Genomic DNA, 19,281 nt, shown 5'->3' with positions numbered 1-19,281 from the left:
AAAGATAAAAGAGATATGTTTCATAGGAAGATCAAATATATCGGATGGTATTTTCCATACGTATAAATTAAATAAACCGTAAAAGGATAAACGACGAATTAGCGTAGTTTTAATGAACGAATTTAAATCAAGTTCCATTCCCTTTGAGACTAGTCGCATTTACAAATGTAAATATCTCGGTGCGAAAAAATTAATCTCTTCTATTGAGAATTCCTCCTCTTCCAGTCATTAAAATACTCATTAGAATAACGAGAAAATTAAGAAAGTATTTCAAAGAAAAAGAATGAAATACAGTCCCTTGTCGCAAAGTTCTTTGTTGCAATTCTCGTTGTAATAACTGAAAGCTTGTTGTAAAGAATCTCGCAGCGATAGAATTAAGCACGGTCGAGGAATGCATTGTAAAATACAATTTAAAATCGGTAGAGGAATCGTTCGACTGTCCTGGATGGGACGCAGTACGCGCGGCTTAGCAAACCAGCTTCAATTTGACAAACTTGCGCGTTGTCGTTACGCTGTTCCAGAACATCCATTAAAATTCCTGGAGGCGCTAACTAACGACATTCCCGATTATTCTGTTCGACGCCCTTCGAATGCGGTTTTATAGCTGTCAGGATATACAGACATATACCTACTTACCAGCGGAACCCACGGTATTGCGTCTGACACGGAAACTCGCTCGTAAATTCCCGCCGAACAAATTTCCAGCATGTGTCGCGGCTATCTTAGGTCCAGTGGTCCTCAACCGACAACGAATCGTTATCTAACTCCGCTAAAAAATTGAATCGATCGACTACTCCGAAGATACGTCAAAAAGTTATTTCAAATTTGAATTTAAAATAATTATTTGCTTGCAAATTTCCAACTGAAATAAGGTTTAATTCGTTTTACGAATCGGTATTTCCTATAGCAAAACGCATCAGAAGCATTTATCGATCTATAAATCGAAAAATAGAGAAAAGCGACGATATCGCAAATATTTTTTTGAAAATTATCTCGAAATTTATAACCGTGCATCCTATCTGTTGTAACAAACAAACCTAGTGGAAAATTGGATACTAATCAAACGTCCAGGTAGAAATTTACAAAAAAAAAGTAGTCGATCGGTTACTCGAGCGTAAGAGTCTCGTAGAAGCCAAATTGGCCAAATCCGCTATTTATAAAGTTATCAATTCCACGTTACCTAGGTGTGTGCATATACGATATATAATTAGTAGCGAATATCTGAAAAGAGAAATCTTATATTTTCATTTGTCACGAGAAGAGAGCGTCGATAATCGTAAATTCGGGCGAAACTTTCGAAAAATGATGTTTCTAATTGTCATCGTCGTATGAATTTTAATTTACAAAGTTGATCGGCGCGACGTCCGAACGGTTCGTATATCGAAGGAAGATTGAGAGCCGCTGTCGAGCTGGGAGCGGCCGGCAATCAGAATCTCGTACGTAGTCACACATTTAAACAAAAACACACATCGAGGTGGTACCGAAGCACTACTATCTCAATCCGTACGCAAATGAGCTTCTCCTGCCCTCTAAGGAGACGAAGCGAGAGCGATGCGCGTGTAAAAGTTGCCCAGACCCGAGCGTGTGTCGGCTCGTACGTGTTTCACGCGCGCGAGTTTCTCTTGTTCGATTCACGTACCGTGATGATCGGCCGCGTGTACGTACACATGCGTGGACGAGTAGGAGGATCGCGGGAGGGCAGAGGGAGAGGGCAAATCACAGCCACTCAAAGAAATAACCAGTGCTCATTAAGAGTAATAACCCCTCCGTTCTCTCGGTCGAGCCGATTGTTTCAAGGGTGTCACACGGATCGGGACAGCTGCGCGATCTACTGCGCGTCATTCGACGCTCTTCCTTATTATATTAGCTCGTTCGGGGTTGTAACGGGGTCCTCCAATGGCCTTGGTGCCGAAAGAGATCTCACGAACCTCGCGATATTCTCGAGCTCCGTCTTTACTCGAGCAACAGCCAAGAACTTCTCGTCGCTCCATACATGTTGCAAATATCAATTTGTATATGCGTTTTGTCCACGCTGAAGAAAGTAATCGGGAACTTGACGATGAAACAAAGACGAGCTACTTCTCGTAGCTTGTGGTTGACGCATGTTCCGAACGAATATCAACTTGCACAAACATTTTGTCCACGTAATTAATGGAATATTCGCGTTGGATTTGAAAACGATATTCGTTGTTAGCAACAAGTATACGCGGAAGAAACGTATACTGCTGTCGCCGTGTGTTGCCGATCTTTAGCGCAACGAACGAAAACAAACAACGTACTGCGAGTCTGACTTGTAAAGTAAAGGGATTAGTTACTTCTGAAAGGGATTATGAACGCGTGGACGTCGTTCGGCTTGCGTTATCATCGATGAGGAAATGGTTTCGGCGAAGATCGTTTCGAGAGGAAACGTTTTAAGTTGCGTTAGCCGTCGCGAGATTGAAATCCCCGGCGGAGGCGCGACTGCTTGCGTTCCACGAAATTGTTACGCTTAATTCACGGAGTCGAGGACGATCGTCGACATCTGGACGGTTCCGGTCATCGTACGATCAACCGATTACATACTTGCAGGCTGCTACTTCGTTTCGCGATTAAATTCCGGTTCTTTGGAAATTACGCGTAAATTTCTTTTTTATTTCTAAGCAAATTTCTATTTTAATCCCATTCCTTTGGTTTCTCTAGAATATCTAATTCGCCCGCGATCTAACAGACAACTTATACAACAGGCAGCTTCTGGCTGTTGCCTAATTTACAAACGAAGGAGTTCGAACGAATACAAATAGATCATCCTCCACGACGATGGGCGAATTCTCTGGATTCTTACAAAATTCCTCGATGCCATCTCTCGCAGAACTATACCGCGGTGAATGTCGCTGCGCTAATCCCGCCATTTATCCGTAACACATTTCTCCCGTCTTTACTGCACGAGCAACTCCTTCCAAGAAAGGTCCCTTCGACGTTCAAGGACATAAAAACGCGGATTATTTGGCCTCGCGATCGACGCGAACCATAATCCACGCGGCCGCGAATTACCGACGGTCAAGAAAACGAAGCTGAAGGAAGAGAGGAAGGAGAGGAGGAGGAAGAAGAAGAAGAAGAAGAAGAAGAAGAAGAAGAAGAAGAAGAAGAAGACGGTGAAAGCGTTAACCAAACAGGGCTAAATCCACACTTCGTATCGGCAGAGGTTCTCATTAGGGTTTCAGGTTAAAAGAAGCGAATGTTCGAGGCACGGCAAGTATGGTCTTCGACTCTAATAACTATCAATTCCACGTTGACGCGGAACAGACGGACCAAAGCGAGAGGGACAGAGACGATATCCTGCCTGATATTCCGCTCTCTCGTCCAGGTTTGCTCGCGCCCCACCAAGCCTGATAATTACAGGCGAACGTCCAGCGAATGAGCAGGGGTATCATTAACACTTCCTGCCTCGTAACGACTCCTCGTCCGATACACGATACGCGATATACCCATGCGCGTCACTGCGTAAACCTGTCAACCCGCCTAATCGACGTGCAACAACGCATCCTCGCCGACCACGAGATCCAAGATCGCTCCAAGATCGCTCGAGGATCGTTCGAACATCTCACCGGGATCGCCTCGATCGAATCTTGTCTGAAATACATTGCCGTGTCGCGCTATATTTCGTTGAAAATTGGTTCAACGAAGGCGTTCCTGCATTCTTACAGGCCATAGCTTTATTCGAATTAGCCGAGCTTGTAATTCAATCTCGAATTTTATGTGGAATAACTACGACTCGTACAATACGGGGCGCTATCGGTTTGCGATACAGCGACGAAAGAATAAGTGAAAATATTTGATATTTCAGGTCTAAGAAGAAGAAAATATCGGAAAGTGATTACGTATAAAAATTAACAGAATAAGCAAGAAAATAAGTTTCAGAGGCGAAGTAACGCTTACAGAATATCACGAAATATTAATCCAGTTATCGCTGGATGAGTAGAAATTCTACGCCTGTAAAAGACTATCGTCATCGAATTGTTAACGCGTAATTGCTAAGACATTGTGCGGAACCAAATCTCGTTAATTAGGAAGCAAATTGCTCGTGATCTGTCGCATAAGCCTTACCTTACCTATGATCCTTCGTTAAAAATAAAATCCTGCGATAAAAAACGGAATCCGGATCAAGCTGGTTGCTTGATTCGGATCGAACAACGACGATAGTTGTCTAATTGAAATTATCCGTGGATAGACGATGCCACGGTTAGGCAAGCCGGTGTAGAGCGTAAGGAATGACATTGAGCTCCTTTCTGGAGGCGGCCGCAGGAATTATCCCGTCAATGCGCGTCGCCCCGCGGCCAGGCTAATAACTACCAATTTACCTGTCTCGTAGAAGCAAAAACAGGTTCCATATAAATTCTCTGCTGGTTACATCGTTGACGTTATTATGACAACTAAGTCGGCACAAATCAATTATAACCCTATCCGCGTTTGGAAATCATTTGAAAGAAGAACCGCTTCGGTAGTTAGGAATCTCGGTACAATAGATTGCAAATTGATAGTCAGACACCGGTTACGTTCGTTGTTGCGATTAAGCGAAGCTGCCCATTTTGGTTGAAGTCTATAGTATTTGATTTATGAAATATCGAACGTTAGTCGCGTGTTCCAAGCAACGAAAGATCGCGAAACTGTCAGAAGACCAAGTCGACTATTTTGGCTTCTAATTTCTTTCTAATTCTAAGAAAAGATCCTGATAAATCGCGTTTCCGCGTTTTTCATACAACTTTAAGATGGTTTTGTAGAAATTTAAAAACGGAACGGATTAAGAAACCGATTTTCTAACGGAACGAATCTGTGGTTTGTTTCCAGTAGCGGCTCCAGGTTTGAGCGGCAGCATGCACGGCAGTGGGCTAATGTCGTTGCACGTGGAAGGGGGCACTCAGGTCCAGGTGCCGCGCTCTCTGATGCAAGCATTCCTGCAGCAAGACCCGAACCATCCAGGCCTGGAAACGGTCCGATTGCCGACGCCTCCGTGCGGCTCCGATGAGAACGGGCCGCCACAGCACTGTCGCGAAGTCGAGACGGAACTGTGCCTGGTCTGTCGCCGATGCGGCCGAGCTTATCCGCAAGAATCGACGCTGCTCGCTCACCAACGCTCCTGCTATCTTGGCAATCAACAGCGTCGCGGTGCGTTGCGCCTCGTCCAATCTCGTTACGCCTGTTCTCTGTGCGATGGAAACACCCCGACGAGAACTTACACGACGGTCACCGAATGGCGGCGTCACGCTGAAACGTTGCAGCATCGAGCTCGCCTCGAAGCGAACCAAGAACGCCAACAACAGCAACAACAGTTTGGTAACATCGGCGCGGAATCTGTGGGACAGTGTGGCGAGGAAGTGCATCCGCTCACGGACGAGATGGAGGATGTGGTGAATCAAATCACCCTGTTGGCTGCTCGCGCGGCCGCTGAGAGCACCACGGGCCAGCCACAGGCTAACGAGAGGGCGAACCAGGACAACAATAACGCTCCCGACGTCAAGAGGCAGAAACTGGTCCAAGAGGTTGCTGCTTTGGCTGGCGCGCGTTAAACGGAGCGTGTCACGCGCGAAAGAAGCGAATAACAAAGACAACGGAGAAGAATCGTCAGGCAGAGGTGCTACGACGAGATGAGCCATCGAACGTTCGCGAATCGTCCGGTTCGCAGGCCGACGATTTCTTCGGGAGGAGAAGATGAAGAGGAAAACGAGAACGAAGGAAGAAAACGGAAGCTGGGAGAGAGTGTTCGATGGGTGCTCCTCTTCGACGGGGTACTCGATAACGAAAGCAAACAACGTTCCTAACTGGCTAAATAAAGGGGAGGGGGTTCCAACCAAGGCAGGAACTGTCGGTGGGGGGGGGGGGGGGCTTTTTCTTCCGCTCCGGGCACCGGGGAATCCCCGGCTCCAGATACTCGCGCGTGGACGGTGGACCAATCAACGAGGATGCCGCGTAATGGACCTCTCTCTTTATTCTCGTTTTAATTTCGGGCCGCGCACGGGCCACTGTCGCGCGCGTAATCACCAATTTAACTAATATTTTTGTTACAATATATGTACACACATAGCGTGCCACCAAAGCAGCGCGCTCACCAAAGTTCCTTCGATAGAAAGAATGAAGAATGCTTCGGAGTTTTGACGGACACACGTAACGGGACGAGTGAAAACAGAGAAACGAACGACCAAAAGGATTATCGGTTTGTTGTTTGATAATTGAGAGAGACGTTTGCACGAGTCGAGAAACGAGCGATTTTCTCGATGGATCGTCGTTCTTTTCTTTTCTTTTTTGTGTCTCTTTTTTTTTTTCTCTTTACGAAGCGACATCGCCTCTATACGTGCGTTGACTTTACGCATCGGTCGCTTCGTAAGTAGGATTTTGGGGATGGAGATGGCGGCGCGGAAACCGCGAGGCGACGAAGAAGCACGTGGAGGAGAATAAATACGTGGGGGAGAGGAAAAGAATGAGCATCGACGACGCCGGGAAGACGCGTCGAGGTGGGCTGATTTAAACGTTCCTATGTAAAGTAATAATAAAGATTTAATGAAACAAAAGAAAAAAAAAGTTACTAAAACAAGCGGACAGACGTTAAGGACGCGGCGTAGTAGGATAGATGGCGCGGCGTTCGCGAAACTAATAGCGTCGCGCTCGTTGCGAATACATACGTACATATTCATCTCTAAGAAATGAAAAAAAAAAAAATGAATCTTCACTCTCTGTCTCTCTCTTTCTCTTTTTACGTGCGTGTGTATGGGTGGTACTGCGTAAGTAGCGTGTGTCAAGGAGGATGCGAGAATCGGATGAAGCGTTGTTCACCGACGGTGACCACGAAAAAAGATGAAAGACACGAAACGGAAGGGAATCGCGAGAAGAAAGGAAGATCACCGCGTGTTCCTCTTTTCTTTTTTAATCCGCAAAAGGTGAACGCGCGAAAGTACATACAGAGGCCAGAGAGGTTCACGTGTCGGAGGACGATCGGACGACCTTTTGAGGAAATCGGTGGCTGGAAGGATTTTTTCTTCGAAAAAAAAAAAAAAAAAATGGAGAGAGAACCCACGCGCACACGTGCACACTCACACGCACTCACTCGTGACACGTATACACGTGCATACACGCATACACAAGCCTAGTAATATCCATTCTATAGTTTCGAGAAACACCCACAGGGCACGGTAACCCCGCGGCTGGGAGGGGTTCTTTTTAAGTACGATAAAACGCGTAATAAACGTCGCTACCGGCGCGCGAATTTTAAAACGTGAGATCCGTTCATTTTTCTCTGGCCGTGAGAGCAAAACGCTCGTAAGGAGAAACGTCGAATGGAAAGAAGAGTAAAGTTTCGTGGGAGAGAAACGAGAACGACGACGCGAAACGAAACGGGGAAAAAGCAAAAAGAAGAAATGGGAAGAAAAACGCGAGAGGGCAAGTTGCCCCGGTGCCCGTCGCGATACGGTTCGCGTTCACGAACAAGCAGACCCAGAAACATGGTTCCTATATTTAATAAATTATATTTAATAACGCTAAAAAAAAACCTAACGATTAATGATTAATATTAATGATAATAATAAACATAGTAATAATAACGATAGTAATAATGGTAAATAGTTATAGCTATCGATAGCTGTAATTGATTATCGCTAGTTAATCGGTCGACGATACGATAGCAAATCGGTCAGCCGTGCCAGAGACCGCGATCGGGCGCAGTGCTGATCAAGACGTGAACTTTTTTGGTTCTTTCTCACTGGAAAGCCGGAAACGGTGGATCGCGCGGCGCGTGTGATGCTTTCGGGGTCGACCGAAGGAAAGCGCGAAGTTCGCGTACGCGCAAATCGGGTCTCCGTGGTTACGAGAGAAAAAAAGAAAAGAGAATTAAACGCAGTTGAATCGGGTGAACACGGCATAGCACTGGACACGATGGAAGAAAAAGAGAGAAAAAAATGAATGAAAGAAAGACGTAAATAAAAGTCACCTCTCGATCGACGGACACGGGGTTTTTGTAAAGGTCTGCTCGGGAACGACAGAGAATCCACTATTAGCTCGTAAGTTAACGGTTAATTACAATTAAACTGTAGATTTTAAGGGGAATATGGGAGGATATGCATCGGTAGACGACACACAAGACACACTCATGCATAGGTATATATATATATATATAAAAAAAGGTATATATATATAAATAAATGAATAAAATGAATGAACAAAAAGTATATATATATTTATGTAGAAAATTATATAAATATATATATATATTATATATATAAATATATGATGTTGTAACGTACTAGAATCCTCGCGGGTAATATCCGAAACGGCCACGTGTATACGCGCGTACGTACGTCGTGTTTCTCGCGTTTTGTTTAATCTTTTAAACACGCTTACGCGCCGAAATCGAACACACATACATACACACAGACAGACAGACACACATACACACGTACATAGAACAGGAAAAAAAGTAAGCGAATTATCAAAAAGCCTGAAAACTATCTGGAAAAATGGTGAATCGGGGATATCGCGAATGTGAAAAAAGAGCGGGGGTTGTGCCACCGTATGTGCAAGAGAGAATGTGAGAAGAACCTGTTAAGGGTCGCGCTCCGAATCTTAACCTCAAAAGCGAAAAAAATTAAAAACCGAGGAGTTAAAGCGAAGGTAAAGAGCGTACGACGAAGTAAGAAGAAAACGAATATATATATATGTAGTATAAAGAGGGTACTACCCGGCTACGTGGAAAGTAAATTAGGAAGAAGAGAGAGGGGTTGAAGGGGATGTTTATGGGGATGAAAGGCGGGCGCAAAACGCGTAGTGGTCGTTAGACGTCGAACGAGACGCAAAGTAATAACTATTTGTAAGGTAACTAAGCAACTCGAGGTTCCTGTCTGCAAAAGATAATTTTTCTAATGTAAACGTTGATGACGACGATTATTAATATTATATTTGATTATTACCGACTATTATTATTACGATTATTATTATTATTATTATTATAGATTTACTATATTATATTTACATATATGTGGTCATGTATTTATTATTATCTATGTAAAAAGTTATAGCGTTGGGCTAAAACTGAAACGAATGGACACACGGTAACACGCACACATCACACACATACGACACCTGTTTAGGGACACTGTACACACACGTTTATATACACGTATTTATACACGCAAAGAGAGACACGTGTAATTATTGAATTCACACGTACATATAAACACATATACGTATACACATATGAAAATCGAAATTCCCAATTGATCGCGGTGCTCCGCGGCGATTCCCTTTTTAGTTAAATCGTAACACGGAGCATCGAAACGAATGGAGAAAAGGAAAGAGAAATGTTCGTAACCGATACCTCGCAAAATAGGACAATTGTTACTATCCGGTGATCACGGGCTAATTAAAAATCTGCGTAGATGTTAATCTGTAGATTACGAAGTAGCGAGCCCCCTCTTATTTGAAATCGTGGCTTTCACCACGTTTCGTCGATCTCGAACGCTCTCATCAAGCCTGTATATTGCAAACGACCTAACCGAACGGCTATACATACACACGATATATCACTAATCTTAGCAGACGAGACGCGAGACCTTGGAAAAAGGGCGAAACGCGTCCCCTTTTATCGCGCGTACATTCTAACGAAAGAGAATAAGAAAGCGAAAGAGGATGAAAACAGAAACGAAAAGAGGAAAAAGAATGGTATGCACTTTGGCGCACAAAAGAATCAACATCGTGTTCCTTTTAATTGTATACATACACATATGTATAGACGCGTATACATGTATACACGGAATATTTAATTTTTCTAATCGATTCGCGGCTAATACACACGCAGGAGATTTGCACGAGACGAATCGACGAACGCGCAACTTGTTTCGAGAAAAAACATGTACATCGAACATATACTCACACTGTCTACACGTACGCATATATAATACACACATATGAACATGTAGACGTAATACACACGAAACATGCGTATATACGTGGATACCACACATCGAGAATTGAAGCGAATCGAAAACATCGAGAATGGTCTCGAATCGATATAACGTTTATCGCATATACGCGCGTGGAATTCTCAAAACGCGGCAACGTACGTGCGCGTGTACGCAAAACTGGGTTTTGGCGTTTTGAGTTTCGAGTACGGGAGATTGCGTGATAGAGTAACCGAACCTCGCTACTAGCTGTTCCTAAAATCAACAATGATGAATGAGTGATAAGCGTGCGCGGATTAATTTAAGGAGTGAACTATAAGAGATGCAATTGAGTATGCAGAAACTATTATTACGTTGCGAGAAATTTTCACCGCCCCATCGCCGCCCGTCACCTTCCGGTTTCTCTCGTCGATCGTGCGACATTTCCTCGCGAGATCACGCGACCCGAGAACGTTCGACGATACGTCCTTTCGATTCCACGATCGATTTTTCTATCCACGGCCTGCTATAATCGTCGACGAAGCTCGTACGAATAGACGCGGCTGCAAAACCGAAGCTTATAAGAAAGAAAAAAGAAAAAAGAGAAAGAAGAAGATATATGCGATCAGTGGAAAAGAAACTATTCGGATGATCAGTTACACGTATTTACAGGGTCATACGGTCGATTTTTAAGAAGATTGATCGTGGAATGGGAACGATGTTAAGATCGATTCGTTAAAAAAAAAAAAAAAAAAAAAAGAAAAGACGAAAATCGAAAGAATCGCGGTTTCCTTTTTCTTCTTTATCGGAGAGCACAGAAAATGGAAACACAAGTGGTAAAACGATACGTCGTGTAAGATTCGACGAGAAAAAGAGCGGCTGGCGGCGAGGAAGTTTTTCAGTTTTCTATAACTGTCGTTGAGTTTGTATGAAATATGTTGAATACGACTATACTTATTGGTATAACCCTATTGGTTATTTCTATTGCTATTGCGATTATTATCTATTATTATTATTATTATTATTATTATTATTATTATTATTATTATTAATGCAATGATTGAAAGGGCGTTTATTATTATTATCATAATTATTATTGCATTATGAATATTATTATTAATATTGTCACTATTATCGTGGTTCACATTTATCGCCGATTGAATATTTTGTGAATTTGTTCCGAGCTACATTTTCATTGACTATTAATTAATAACGGATACTAATTGATAACGATAGCGACTAATTCTTGTGAGAGATTGCCATGTGTATATCTTATATGTACTCACTTACGGGGCCCGTGGCCCTCCGATGGGGCCGGAAGAGGCCGTGCAACCAGCGTGGCCGCGCGGTCAACCCCGTAAACGCCGGCTCAAGAACCCCGACGATGTTGGCGCCGCGCGCGATCCGTTCCTCTGCGTGCGAGAGCAATTTTTTTTCGAGAGCGATCGTGGTCTGTGTCTGTCGCAAGGTACTCGATCGCGATACTTATAAAAAAAAAAAAATAATAACGTTTCTCTCCTCGCGCCTCGCGCCTCGCCCCTTTTTTTGTAAAACTCGCGGAGACGCGGGGAGACCCACTTGACGAGAAACGGTAAAAAGAAAAAAAAAGAGGAAACGATACCGACGGCTTCGATCGAATACAAACCAGGATAAACGAGAAAAATAAGACAAGAGAGCAAGCAAAAAAAAAAAAAAAGGTGGAGGTAAAGGAGAGAAAAACGATAACCGAAGAGAGAAAAATGTGGAAGGGCGCGCGAGCATGCAAACAGACGTGCGTTTCTCGTACTTGCTGGCGAAGATGCGCAAGAGAGACGTACCGAGTGTCGTTGTTTTTTAATCATTTGGCAATCGTTTGTGATTTTCGAGCGAAGTTTTCAAGCAAGGATTTATTTTTTTTCGTTGTCGAGTTTGCATTCTTCTGTGATGCCTGTCACGTTCGATCGCGCGACAATTTTCACGTTCCTATCAAATCGACCTCGTCCGATTTCTTTCGTCGCGTATCAGCGACCACCACCTTTCGTTGATCTCCGATTAATCGTCGATCGATTAACTCGAAATATAAAAGCCGCGTAAACTCGGGAATCACGATGTAGGCCGAGGAACGATAAGAAACGAAGGCGAAACGCGGCCGAGAGAGATGGAGACATCGCGTACGTTCTTTCTTGTTCATCTCGTCCACCCACGCTCGCCCTTGTGTACAAATATATATTTATGGTGCCATATGTGTTATGTGCGCGCGAACAAGATCCCGTGTTCGCGCACGCATCTAGATTTTATAATAGAGAAAAGAAAATGATGAAAAAAAAGAGAGAGAATAAAAGGAATAAGAGTTGAGCGAGCGAGAGAGAAAATGCGACATGCAAGCGCGAAAACGTATCGACATACGAGCACACATATACATACACGAGCACATGACAATTCATATTTACATGCATACACGCGTTACATGTACACATACATACATACACACAAACACAAACACAAACACACACACACAAACACACAAACAAACACACACACACACAAACACACACACACAAACACACGCGCGCGCGCGCGCGCGCGCGCATGCATACGCATATTATATACATACATGCATACATACATGCATACGTACATACATACGTACATGCATACATACATGCATACATACATACATACGTACATACATACATGCATACGTACATACATACATACGTACATACATACATACATACGTACATACATACATACATACGTACATACACACACACGTGCCATGCAAGATGGCTGTACCTGTATACGTATATAAATATACGCGAGCATACAGTGATGCACATATTTACGTGCGCTATTCCTATAAAGAGTAATTGAAGAGAGAGAACAAAAAGAAAAAAAAAATAGGAATTTAAGAGTGAGGCGAGGGAGATCTGCGATCTGGCATCAACATCGTACGGCAAAATGGGTGCGGTGCAATCATGTTCCTATTAGGTTTCATATCTAAGCGAGTAATTAATTATACCACTAAATATAAATGATGAAGAAGGATATAATGATATTATATATATATTATTGGATATATATATATACATACGATACGATTATATATAGATCTAGTCTGTGAAACTGATGAATAATCCCCTTCCTATAATCCTTTTCTTAAATAGATAAAAGCTGAAACGTCTTTTCCCCTGATCGATCTCTCGTTTCTTTTTCGCGTCTGCATGGAAAATCAGAGAACGAAATTCACGCGCGTACTCCTCACATTAACGTTCTTTCGTAAGTTGAATCGTTCGTTTAACTACAGAGACACTTCTTCCGCTTAGGGGTGAGAAGCGAGATGTTACGTTCTCTTCCGTTCTTTCTTTCTTTCTTTCCCTTTTATTTTGTTATCGAATTGCCATTAACCGAACGTCTAGTGAAAAGAGTTCTCAATTTCTGATTTTCGAAGATTTTCAATCTTTGCTCCGATATAATAAAATGGCTACGCCGAAGCGAATACTGACACATTCGGGATCCACGCGATACCGTGCTTCTTCGAAATAAATTCATATTACTCGATCATTTATCGATGAGAATCTATCAACGAAATGATATTGTACGAAAGTGAAGCAATAAGAAAAAGGAGTATAAAAGTTAACCATGATACGCATCGACTTGTTTAATTGCATCTGGATCTCGAATGTGTTAAATCTCGAGTCGAATATTTTCTTACGAGAAAAGAGAATCGCAACGTCCCGAAAGAAATCGTTAAAACGCCGTGGCAAGGTGAAAAGAAGAAAAGAAGAGGAAAAAGGGTACGAGTAAGAAAAAATAAAGACCTTCGAAAAAAGAAAAACGAGGAGGGAAAGTAAACGAAAACATTTGATTCCTAACGTTTCGCCCATCGATGGTGTCTTCTAAAGTAACTCCGTGTTCGTGTTACTCCGGTAGATTTTGCCGCGAGAAAAATAAACTGCAGGACACGCAGTATCTTTCTGCAAAAATATCTTTCTCCGAAAATAGCTTGTTTTGATCTTGTTTTTCCATCGTCGCTTTATTTTTCCGGGGTCTTTCTACCAATTTACTGACTTCAAATACTTCGAATACTATTCTCTCCTCTTTCTGATCGGTGAAAAAACTCGCTTCCTGTCCAGCATGCATCAACGGTGAACGTCTTCGTCGTTTCACCAAAGGTGAAAATTCGTTCTGCCTCAACGAGTTACTTTTTATCCAACGGAAGTTTTGACACGGAGCTTTCATCGAACACGATTACCAACATCGTTTTACGACGAAACAAAAATTTCCTTCTGCGTACAGTACGATATATATCGTTTATTTAGCGGTCTCCTTTTACAGTTATTATTTATTTCGCTTTCATGAAATTTTTCTACGAAATTAAAACGCTAGAATTCTTTATACAATTGTTTCCTTCGAACCGTTCTATGAAACTAAAACACTGGGATTTCACGTAATACTACCGTATCCTGTCCCTTGTTATTTTAAGACGTAGCAAGTTACCTTTCTTTAAGTTTTTCTTTCGTTTTTCCCAGATATTTATTACTCTATCGAGAAACATGTTGAATTAAAAGAAGATATTTCGCTTAAGGCTCGAACGAGTCTGAAATTCGATTCAATTCGATTAACCAATTTCGAATAACACTTGAAATATCGATATGAGAAACTAGGAATATCGTTAAGAGAAAAGGATAAGGATGTAAAGATATAAAAATATTTAATATAAAATACAAGTTTCACAAAACTTTCGGAAACTCCTCCGCCAATTGTACCGTGCGCTATCGCGGATGAACGAATCACCGAGCGCGAATATCATTCTATTATGCGGGATTTCATTTTATTTCCGGTCCACAGAGCGTCCCATTTCCGAGTTCCAATATTAGCTCACCTGCTAATTTGCATAGGGACGGAAAACACGGCCGCTTAAGCGAGCGATGTCGCGTGATAACGCGACATCGGTAACGCTCGTACCACGATGACCCGATGCAATTTTTCAATGACGCCATTACGGATTTCCATTCGGTGTCGAAGCGTTCCGAACAATCGCCGTGACAGTCTCCAGTCACTGTCGATACGATCGAATTTATTAATTTCGTGATTTCGCGCAATTGCTGAACAGAACTGGCAAATTCCTACGCGATTTCCAGGTTATTCTTCTCGAGACTAAGAACGGATACCTATATTTATTGGAATCCTACTTCGAAATCAAGTACTTTTCCTTTTCTTCTTTTTTTCCTTGTGCTTGAAATATATTACTCTAGTATAAAATACTAAAACTTATCTTTTTCGCTTCAAACGAGGAGGATTCATTCTACTATGATATATTTCCACATGTTCCATTAAATGGTAAGTATTACCTGTAAGAAATTCGATGTTTCTCGAACGACTTCGTTGCACGAGACTCGCGTCCGTCGTTGGTCGCAGCGCTCTATCGTTAAAGGCTCCTCGAAAGGTGCATTTGTGAAACTTTTGATGACACAGATGTCGAGGTAAGTACGAGTTTCAAATATTTCGAATATTCTAAACCTTTGATCACGCAAGTAAAAATTCTATAATTTTCTAAGGGATCGAATATGTCAAGTTTTAGGGTGATCTGCTTATCAAATTTATCGTTACACGCGAGTTACATTTGGATTTCGCTCGTAAAATAAAACAACGATAAAATAAACCATAATACCATCTCAATAAAAACAAATCACGGAAAAATGAATATAATAAAATTTCTATCTGGTTCTTACGTTCGATTCGTATATTATAATTTTATATCATTTAATACCAGACATTTTTTTCGACTATATTACTGTCACGACACATCAGTAAATACTGAGAAATTATTTTAAGAAATTCTGAAACATAAAACATTCGCATCTAATAAAACAATTACCACGATCGAACTTTCCACCGTCGTAAAACCACGTCCGTCGTAGATATTTGTCAAAACAATTCTTCCAAAAAGATACAAGTTTCCAAATAGAAAGCCATCTTTTTTCATTCTATTAAGAAAAAATTCGCATGAATTCGAAGAAAAATGAGCTCGATACAGCCCTATACGCGAGGCAAACGAGGAAACTCACGTGGCATTCGCGACGAATCAAAAGCGTTTCGAGAGAACGAAGCAACTCGTCCGGAAGAGGATGAGAGAAGAAGGATCTCGAAAGGTCTTGGAAAGAGTGTTTGCTCGCGAAATGGAACGCAAATTAGGTTTAGACGGGATCGAAGCTCCGTCGTATCGAAATAAAGGCGACACGTAAAATATATGCGACCCACCCTCGCCATCCGTAACCTTTGGGAAGCTGGCTGGGACGCGAGAGCATCGTTCAGCTCTATCTACGTCTCAGCCAACCCCGATTCAACCCCCGTCTCTGAGAAACCCCCAAAGCGTCTTCACGACGCGATTTCGTCTCGAATGCTAAGTTCGTACCGCGTCTGGTCTTTTGCGAAATTGCCATAGGCGACTGACTTGAAAATTTAAATATCGTATCTTTGCCTGCCAAATGGGAATACGTAGAGTAGAAATGGAAGGGTTGAAGGTAATAATCTCGCTATGGAATAGGATTTTCTATAAATTATCGGAGCTACGATAAAATTGTTTATATTCCAACATTATTGAAACGGATCTATAGCGGTTAGACGTAATGCGGCGAGCGCTATGCTAGGATCCAGAGTGAAGATATTAATTAGATTTTTCTATCGTTCTCGGCTTAGTTTCTAAAAAAGAAACAATTACCATCGATGCCAAAGATCGGAGGATATAACGAAATAACTCTCCGATTATTCTTTTGAAAAGTTGATAATCACATTTGAGCTGAAATTGTCAACGAAGAACGAAAATCTACATGAAGTGGATCTTTTTGTAATTTTGAAAAATCTAAATACTTTTAAACCGTGATATATGGAAGTTGAGATAAAAATGAAATATCGAAAAATTATAAAACCTGTAACTAATAAAGAATTACTCCAAACTTTTCACGGTCACGATAGATCCATAAACGATAAGTAACCCTTAGCTACGTACTTTTTCCCTTCTCACGAACAGGAGTTTATTTGTTAGATTACCTAGTAACGTCGTTTGTTAAATCACTTCGTAATGTAAATTAATCTACCATGACTATTTTCTTCGATTTTAATATATATAAATATATATCTGTTTGAAGATTCTTTGTAACAAAGAGTACTCGAAATGTACAATGTACATAACTACATTTAAAGAAGAAAAAGAAGAAGAAGAAGAAGAATATATAACGCGTAACACGGTATACTGTTACTATTTCGAATTACGTGGCAATCTAAAATTGCATATTGCAAATACATCTGAAATGCATTCAACGCGAAATAGTGAATGGGTACGGCGTAAGACAGCACGCGGATCTGAAGGAAATGGCGAGAAGCTCCGTTGAAGATTCCTTTGGACAGAAAGAAGGCAGAGATGCATCCACCTACATAGTTTTCCTCTTATCCTCCCTATTTCCACTCAATCGCATCTAGTACATCTTTACCATTACGTACATCTCGGTATCTAGTCACCAACACAGCACGCTGTACGTTTGAGACAATTTCTATCGAAGCTATCGCTTTTTCTTCTGTGTCCTCCTCCTCCTCCTCCTCTTTTTCCTTTCGCGTTCGTGCAACGTTAAAATTAAAGAGACATTCCTTTACGATGATGTAAAATATATAGGAAAAGTACGTTCGTAATGATCGAAGACTACAGGAAAGAAATACGATAAATCATCTTCTGTCTCTTATAAGGAAGTAATTTAAAAGAAGCTAATAGGTATGCAATGAAATATTGGCATTCGACAAGAGCGGAGAAAATAATTTTCCAAGCAAATTTACAGCAAAGCATTCTAAACAAATTCTCCGTCCTAAGACGATTTTTCTAGACCTATAGAGAGGCTATCGCGATTAATTCGAGCAATGATATTTGAAATCATCGAATATAACGCGTAACGAGACGCGTTTCGAGTTTCGATACACCGCCGGTCAGTTTTCAAACGAATAACTAAGATGTATCGTATTTATCGATTCCGTAAGACGACGAGACGTTGTTTTTAGCAATTAGTTTCTCATCAATCTATACGTTTCGCTACATTCGCGTACTCTTGCTACGAATCAACTGCGTTCAAACACTTACGAGCAGAAGTATACGTACCATGTTATCGGAACGTTAACACAATCAACCGAGTATCCTCGGAATCGAAAGAACCAAAGAAACGAAACCACAAAATGAATCGAAAAGACGAGCAAACTCCGGCTCGCTTTAATAACTCGAAAGAAAAAAAGAGAAGATTATTATACGGCGGGAGAGAGAAAAAGAATGCAAGCACAACCGATTCCCCGGTGTTAACATCGTTCTCGGAACGAGCACCCGGTATATAAGGAACGTACGTCTTCGGACGTTGCAGCATATAAGACTGCTATACCTATACGCGCACACAGACAGACGCGTATATAGTTACACGTTTACCAGGAGGTCGTATCTTCTCGTTAGCCGCGCGATGAAGCTACCCGCGCCGTGGAGTCACGTTTTTAATTTCTACCGGGCTGGCCTTAGTTCATTTTCACACCCCCTCGCTGGGCGCCGCGCTCGCCAGCCGTCTAATAAGTAAATAATAACTCGTTCCGCCACATAACTCGTCCCGCTTGGCCAGCCCTGTTCGGAGGCAAGCCGAGCTGGACCGCTTGTCCACTTGCAATTAATACGAATTCCACGGTGACACGTCGCGACGAGGCGATGTTTATTTCGCGGCCGAGCTGTGCACGCGCGAGTCCTGGAAATCTGAAAACTCGCGAACCTACGGACATGTTTATGGTACGTGTACGTGGCGCTATTGAAACGAACTGAGTTTGGATTACGTGTGCTGTTGCACGACCAAGCGTGCGTGCGTGCGTGTATTTTGGTTTCGGCCGCGTTGTAATCGAATTGATCGATTATCGAGACTCTTATCGTTTAGAGTATCGTTGAGAATTTTGAATTATAGAAGGGACGTTGGTAAGAATATCTGAGAATTTTGGAGAAGAGTTGTGTAAGTCTGGAATTTCCATTAGACGTGTATCGAAGTGAACGCGCGTCGCTATCGTAATGTGTATAGTACGTATATGCGATATGTACAAAGTATCTATATGTAACTGGTATACACGGAAATGCTAATGTTTCTTTCTAATTTTATAATTGTAACGGTCGCGGAATAAAAATTAGAAAGCATACAGTTAGTTGGATAAATTTAATTACACGGGGCATACTACGTAGTTATCGGCTATTGGCCTGACATTTTGTAATAATGACCGAGGTGGATGAAAAATTTATTGAAATTTAATAAAAACGACATTCGACTTTCTCAGGATCAGAGAATCTCACATCTTAAATTACAGAAGATTTCCCTTTTAAGTAAACAAGAACTAGCAGAAT

General features: G+C 41.9%; 1 protein-coding gene and 1 long non-coding RNA gene across 12 annotated transcripts in view; one reads left to right on the top strand and one right to left on the bottom strand.

Moving 5' to 3' along the window:
• LOC126863993 (zinc finger homeobox protein 4-like) overlaps positions 1-12,418 on the top strand; it is a 410,183-nt gene extending 397,765 nt beyond the window's left edge. For 9 of the 11 annotated variants that reach the window (XM_050614831.1, XM_050614828.1, XM_050614820.1 and 6 more), the window contains one exon: positions 4,825-12,418. In XM_050614831.1, coding sequence (XP_050470788.1) covers positions 4,825-5,543 — 719 coding nt within the window. In that variant the 3' untranslated portion in view covers positions 5,544-12,418. The remainder of the gene's footprint in view (positions 1-4,824) is intronic. The other 2 variants (XM_050614829.1, XM_050614830.1) reach the window with 2 other exon arrangements.
• Positions 1-19,281, bottom strand: part of LOC126864080 (uncharacterized) — a 156,823-nt gene that overhangs the window by 104,344 nt on the left and 33,198 nt on the right. The gene's annotated exons all lie outside the window — the stretch shown is intronic.

The sequence above is a fragment of the Bombus huntii genome, chromosome 3 (assembly GCF_024542735.1).
Source record: "Bombus huntii isolate Logan2020A chromosome 3, iyBomHunt1.1, whole genome shotgun sequence".
NCBI classification, from domain to species: domain Eukaryota; kingdom Metazoa; phylum Arthropoda; class Insecta; order Hymenoptera; family Apidae; genus Bombus; species Bombus huntii.
The sequence above is the reverse complement of the archived record's forward strand: the minus strand, read 5'-3'. Positions and strand labels throughout refer to the sequence as shown.